This window comes from Bombus impatiens, unplaced genomic scaffold (assembly GCF_000188095.3).
Source record: "Bombus impatiens unplaced genomic scaffold, BIMP_2.2 scf_0647, whole genome shotgun sequence".
NCBI classification, from domain to species: domain Eukaryota; kingdom Metazoa; phylum Arthropoda; class Insecta; order Hymenoptera; family Apidae; genus Bombus; species Bombus impatiens.
The window spans coordinates 1,352,673-1,360,002 of NT_177066.1; the positions used below are offsets into that span (position 1 = coordinate 1,352,673).

Sequence of the window (7,330 nt, forward strand, 5' to 3'; positions counted from 1 at the left end):
GGAGGCGGCGGTGGCGGCGGTGGAGGTGGCGGTACACATCTGGCCGCTACCGTGAAAAATACCGTGCGCCGTCTGCTTCGTCGGACAAAAAGTCACCGGGACGCGCCGTCCTCGAACACCGCTGCGGCCGTGCAGGCGGCAAATGGAAATCGCGCGAATAACCTGGCCATTGTAAGGAATAAAACGAACAATGCGAATGATCCAACCGCCAGAAGATCTCAGCCCCCTCTCCCGCCATCTTCCGATCAACATTCGAGCAGAAACACTTACGGAAGACGACACTCCAGGCTGCGCGTTAGACTTCAGGTAAGAGAACGACGCCGTGTCGTGGAAAAATTATTCGCGATATTCTTCCCTTTCTCCGCGCTATAGTTCGCGCGAGCACCAGGCGTGCGAACGGCATACGGAATATCCGTGTCGTCGTCGTCGTCGTCGTCGTCTATCTATGCGATGTTGATGGAAGCTATCTGCTAGTCGAGATAATTTTATCGAGAAAATCCACGTCTAGCGCGAAGCAGGATATTTTCAACGATCGTCGTGTCTTTTACGATTTTCCTGCTTCGTCCGGTCAGGCTTGGCTGGGACCGTATCAATCGTTTCATCTGCCTTACAGATTTCTCGATTGGTTCGCTGTTCCGTTTGTCACGGTGCGATTCGAGCGGGTTTCTGCTCGGACGGTTCACACGCGTTTACGTAATCGCATTGTGATCAGCCTTCTCGTAAATTACCGATTTATTTCTCTTTATGTCTGCAATGACGAGCTGCCAAGAATATCGTCTACGCTTGCGCAACACGTCGATGATTGCAGACAGAGCTTCGACTTTTGAAAATAAAAAAGCGTACGTTCGATCTGAAGAAAATGGACGAAACAAGCCAAACGGCGCAAGGTGACGAAGGCGAAACTCGCAAGAAAGAAACAACGTTCTTGTTTCCATCGCGAGCGTGTTGGAGCGGTGCGAATTCCGACGAACCGTCTTTGTGGATCTTGTTTAATTATCGTAATATAAGGGTATTGTATGAGCGTCTCCGCGAACCAGCTGTGCTACTCGTCAATAGCATAATTGTTTGCTGCTTAATTGCCCTTAGAATTACGAGTCGCAAAAGGTTACAACGAGCCGAGACGTCGCGAAACGACTCCACTCGTATCGTAGATTCGAGCGTGTTACGGTGACACGCGTGCGGCGCACGACTTGCTTAGAAACGTCGAAACAAGGTTGATCAGCGCGTCTGCAACCTCCAACGAAAACGATAATTACTTCTTCCTTCGTTGCGGAACAATGAATTCTCGTAGCTTGTATCGTAGCTTGTGAAACGGCCGTTTCTCTCGACCGGGTGTTCCTTTGGAACGCAACGAGTCGATTGGTCTGCCGATAGAGGAAATCTATTCGGTTCGTTGTCTAAGCGATGGCGATGTATACTCCGCCGCTCCCTTTTTACGAAAACTCATTTACATCGCACTTACGCCATAACGACGAGGTAGTGTTCTCGATATCTAATCTCTCGTACGAGTCTGCGTCTTTCTTTCCAAACATTCGTACGTCTCTGTTAATTCGATTAAGCGTCTCGCTGTATCCTGTACGATCCATTCTTCGAGACAGAGACAGCAAACAGGGAATTACGAAGGTGAGAAAAACGATAGTGTGCGTTTCTCGATTACCTGTGCGCACAATGTATATACATACCTTGGCGTATGCTTCTCGACTCGCTTTCCTTTCACCATCGAAGAATGTACGCGCAGCCATGCACGTTACCGTATAACTCGGCTGCGTGATCATACGCCATCGTTTTCCGCTTAAATCGCCAACTTAATCGTCTAACGATTCCGTGTCTACTCCAACAAGAGTTGTTTCTTTCGATATCGAGAAAATACGCGCGACACGTAGCTACTTTTTCTTCGCTTTCGCGATCTCCTCGAAGGCAAATCCAACGTTTCCATCGTTTTGCGCAATTTCGATGTAACGAACTCGTTGAATACGCGCTTTCTGCATCGCCAAGATACAGCGATGGTTATGAAACATGCGTGACCTTGATAAACGGCGAACTGGACGCGCGATTTTATCGCGTTATTAGGTTAGCGAAACGAAACGAATCTATTTGTTACATACGTGACTAACACCTATTCTGCCTTTGAATATGAGAATAGCGTTCGTTTGCAACGCCAGACGTTTCTCGGAGATTGAAAGCTTGGTCGAGTGGGCGGTGTCTTTTTAGTAACGATTACAGTGACGTGATCCAACGTGTACACGGTTCACACGATCGGTCGTACGCGATCTTAGAGAAAAGTAGAATAAGAGGAAATCGGCACGATTACGTTCCTAGCATTTCGTGATTCGATTCGCCACGGTCTATCAGCGATCGACGTCCGATGGTATTTCGCTAGTTTCCAACCAATTACAAAGATCGTCGTAATCCTCGATCGAAGCCACACCTATCCTCGAACCGACTTATCCAAACTCTCGTTCGAGTTACACAAGACGACGCGAAGTTATTAAAATTCACTTCGGCTGCGCTATCTATTCCGTAGATTATCGGGGGTCAAAAGAACTCTCGGAGTGCAAGTTTGCTTTTACTTAAGCGCTAAATACCCTTTCAACGTTGTACGATGTATCGCGAAACACGAATGGTGCAATCGCATCCAACACGCGTACGTACCGATATTCTTACGACGCTTTTACACAAAGCTACGAACAGCTTGTATGGAAATGGAAAAATCCGTTTGCAAGGAGAAGAGCAGACGCGGTAGCGGCTTTCTACGACGTCCATAGCGATGTTTCGCCAAATATCCAGCGTTGCGATTTTGCTACTGAGGTGAAACTCGCTGGAAAAAAGACAGCTAGTTGCCATTGGTGACGGTAAACTATCTTTCGCCGACACCGGCTAACAACGGCTCGTATGTACTTTAAACGATTCACTTCCGCGATAGCCATCAGGGGACTGTCCATCCGTACGTGCATATGCAACGTTTGTACGGACATTGGATGGGAGTTTTATCAAGGCCGTTTCCATCTAACGAATCGACATTCCCCTCCGTAGCCGACTGTAGTCTTACTGAAAATTATTTTGGACACCGTTTAAAATATAATAGCTGATGAAATACGTTGTTCGTAACGGACAGCGTTGGATATTCGGTGATTTCGCAGTTTCCTTAACGATCCATTCCGCCTTCTTTTCTTTAGCGTTTCGCTGGTTGTTCGCGTGGAATTTCGCGCGATCGGGCAAAAAGAGACGAAAAGGAAATTTGTCAGGCAAATTACACGAGCTTGACGTCATCGATGCTTGTTCGCGAACCGACGCGTGCATTTGCTGCTCCTATGTAACAAGTACGTAATTAGCAGCGAATTCGAAATTTGGCTGTACCGTCGAATATTGGAGGAGGAACGCCGTTCGCGCGCATGTCGAAACGAGGAAGCTGTCGCCGTATATCGAGTATCGATTCGCCTGCGATGATTACGAAGAAAATCGACACTTTAGTATCGTAGCGATAACTGTGCTCCTATGTCGATTCGAAATTCCCAATTGCGCATACGATACCGATTAAGGAAGAATTATGTAAAACAACTTGGATATTTTCATACGCGTGGCTTGCACAAGCCAACGCTAGGTCATATCGGGCGGACACGTGCATGATAAACAATTAGTAGACGCTAGACCTTGTTTCCTGATTCAGTCGGTTTAGATGCTTCGACATATTCTCGTTACTTGCAACAATTGTCGCAACGAACGCTATATTTTCGACTATTGTCTCCGCGTAGTCTTTTTTTCTACTCCGTTACACTTAGACGGTGGCGAAACACAGAGTCGATGTCGCAAACAGATTCCATGAAAATCGTAAAATTGTTATCGCTATCGAGACGTATGTCTTACAGGTTCTTTCATCCGTTGAACGTTTCCTTCGATGTAAACGAGGAACAGAACGGTTCGTTATCTCGCGAGTATAACGAGCGTCGAAAAAGCCTTTGATAAGGTTACGCGAAAACAATGTTGCATTGCTCCCATACATTTTGCAACAGTCGGTCGATCCGAGAACTGGACGGGCCAATGTCGGTACGTGGTGTAGGTCTGGGCAATTCGAATTCTATGAATTATTTAAAAGGGAGGAACGAGTTCCGTGACTATTCCGGTGGTTATTAAAACCCGATAAGAATCATCGTTTGTTTATCGAGTTGTAAAACGCGATTAGGAAATTATTCGTTTCAAACACGACGAATCGGTATTTGGCGCGGAGCGTTCTCGGCGCTTGCGAGCAACGCGTATAAACCCATTATCGTGATTCGATTTTGGAATCACGGAAACAAGAGGAATCGAAACGTTCGATCGCTTGCCGACCGAAAGAACAGAGAAGGAAGAGGCAAATGTACGTTAACGGAAACCTAACCAGTTCGTATCGAGATTGTGGCCGCGTGCTTTTTCTTTTTAAATCGTTTTCTTTTTTTTCTCTTCTGTTTCCTCGTTCGCAGCCGTCGTAACGAGCGTGCGCTCGACCGTACGAGAACAGGGTTTCTCGTTGAAGGTGCTGGTAAATTATCTGTATGATAGAAAGGGGCGTGCCAGGCATCGAACGTAACTCGGTTACTGCGAAAGTCTGACTTTTCTGCGAGGTTACGGCCTACACGGGAATATTCCATCGATACCGAGACTCGCATTCCTCGCTAAATGAAATTTCTTACGATTAGTCTCACCTCGAGTGTATCGATACGGAGAGTTCAACTCGCAGTCGTGCGTGCGTATTTCGCTTGGAATTTCCGTCGTTTATCTTCCATGCGACGATCGCCAACGAATATGATCGCGAGATCCTTCGCAATACGAAACTGACCCTGTCTTGCTACTACGATCAACGACAACGATGGAAGTGGAAGAAAACAGAAGGAAACGATCGTCGTGCGTATCTTCGAGTAGCGAGGGAGGGGAAGAGAGAGAGAGAGAGAGAGAGAGAGAGAGATGCCAGCAAGAAGACAAATAGCGAGTCACTGACGAATCAGTGTCAATTACTTGGTCGATCGTGTTCGCGGAATCGATGATGTCTAGTCGGTTTTCGGTAAACAACTACTCTCCCACTTTTCGTCTTTCTTCGTTTCGTTCGACGTCTATGACGCGTGTGTTGCTAATTCGATATGTCCGCGATGACAACAGAAAAAAGTATGCTATCTCGCGACATCGCCGTTATCGTTGGTCTGTCGTCACGCGGTTATCGATCTTCATTGATCCGATCGATAACAAAACGGGAAAAGATGCAACTACGATAGGACTGTTCGTAATCGTTGGCTCTCGTTTCGTATCGATTCATCGGGTTCTTTTCTCGTACGCGGCTCACGGCCAGTCGCGTACCAGCGCGATCTTCGTTCTGCCCCACAATTTCCTTTGTTACGGCGAATTTCCTTTGTCGGAACAGTCCGTTACACGCGGTACGAAAATTTACGCCTCGTTACAGAGGCTAAAGCTAGTTCCTTCCAAAACGTAGACACGAAACGGTTGGCTCTACCGGTCTTTCTTCTCGTAAAATTCCATTTAATAAGCTGTTTTGTAACATTGTCCCCTTTGTTTCCTACCTTTTCGTTCTCCGTAAATGCATAGAGAGCGTGATAAGGTACGTAAAATTCTTTCACATCGTCACACTTCTGCGAACCATCGGCCTGACTAACGTGCAAGGTGAGTCGATAAGAAACACTGTCTAAAGTAACTCGTTAACTCGTTGGTTTTATCGAAAACTGTTTTGAATAAATTATGTCGCGCTTCGAGGGACTCGACGACAGGACGGATGCAATTTTATTTTCTGATATCTTACGTTTTATATCACGTTAGATATCAGGCTGGCCTTGAGTTTTTTAAACGGCACCGTATTTCTTTGTGTATGTTCTCTACGAAGAAGCGTTAATCCACTTGTATCGAAGAACCATTAGTTTAAGAGATATTTTCGCTTGAATTTGTCAAATTTAACGCACGAAAAACAGGTGACGTAAACGGGTAAAGAATACCGTCCCACCCCTTTCCTTGCCTCTCCTACGTTAAAATTGACAAATTGGAGCTAAAGTATCTGCCAAACTAACGGTTCTTCGGTATAAATAAGTTAATACCATTCTAATACTTTGGAGAACGTTCAGTTGCGTCGAACATACGGCACAGTGTTTAAAAAGTTCAAGAATCACCTTGATATCTGAGAAAACGCAAGATATTAGAAAATGAAATAGCGTCCATTCAACGAGACCCTCGGGGAATGCAGCGTAATTCGTTTAAGAGGTTTTTCGACGAAACCAATAGGCAACGAGTTGTTTCAGAAAGTATCTTTTATTGACTCATCCTGTATACACATACATGGACAAACAAACGTCAGACGTAAATTTGGGAAGCTGATGATTCCTCACGAGCCGAATTCCGTCGCTGTGATCGCGTTCATCGAAGGTAGAAGCTGATCGAACGGAATTCGATCGTCGGATGCGTAGGTAACGCGAAATGGGCCATTGCATCGGCGCACGTCAACTTTCATTTTTACTCGGCATCGAGCGTGCACGTTGGGACGCGATAATCTTCTCCGCGAAAGGTTAGAGAAATGTATGCCCCGAACGCGACAAGTCTACGGAAGGTCACGAGAAATCGCGACTATCTCGCGCTCGCAATCTCGTCGAGTTCGTTCCAGTCGATAATGCCGCTTAGTGATTCGTCGATCCTCGACCTCGCCGCTACTTTCAACGACTCTTCAGGGAAGGGACCTTTCGAACGGCGCGAGAACCTCCGCTTTGGACGTCGTGGAAAATTTCAGCCAAAGGTCTAAACTCGAAATACGATGATAGCGCTCGAACGTGGATCCGTTTGTAGCAACGAAGTTCGTAAAGAAATGGACGCGATTTATGCGAAACTAGTGGAGTCGAGAGGTGGAAGAAAAATATTTTCGCGCGTTTCGGTACGCCTACGGCGACCAGGCGAAAGCAGAAGACGCGAGCGTGATCCAACAGATCTCAAGGTCGATGGTCTCGGCAGTAGAAAAGATGGCGGCTCGAGGGTACCGAAGCGATCAAATACAGGCCTGCTATCGGCACTTGCACTTTGAGCTCTTAACACGATGGCCGATCGCGTTGGAAAAGGAACGCCGTCAGCCGAGAGAGACGAGAAACGAAGTTTACTCGATCGACTCGGTGATCAATCGCGCGCGTGACCCACGAGCACGGCTTTCGTCGATCGCGCGCACAGTTGACCGCAATTGGCGTACGCGGTTGCGCTCGCACTCGCGAGAAGTTTTCGCGTCGCGCCGAAGACGGCATATAGCGTGGCATATGGTTGTGGCGCGGCATGGCATGGCTCGGCACGTAACGCGCTTCGTCGCGTCCACCGGATGCAG

The 7,330-nt window shown here is 47.1% G+C and overlaps 1 protein-coding gene across 11 annotated transcripts in view; it reads left to right on the top strand.

The window, feature by feature from the left end:
• Positions 1 to 7,330, top strand: part of LOC100741266 (serine/threonine-protein kinase MARK2) — a 56,918-nt gene that overhangs the window by 22,365 nt on the left and 27,223 nt on the right. For 2 of the 11 annotated variants that reach the window (XM_033322634.1, XM_033322635.1), the window contains one exon: positions 5 to 306. The exons of 7 other annotated variants lie outside the window; for them this stretch is intronic. In XM_033322634.1, the coding sequence (XP_033178525.1) occupies positions 5 to 306 (302 nt within the window). Of the gene's footprint in view, positions 1 to 4; positions 307 to 7,330 lie in introns of those variants that run through there. 2 more of the 11 variants (XM_012389555.3, XM_033322621.1) reach the window with 2 other exon arrangements.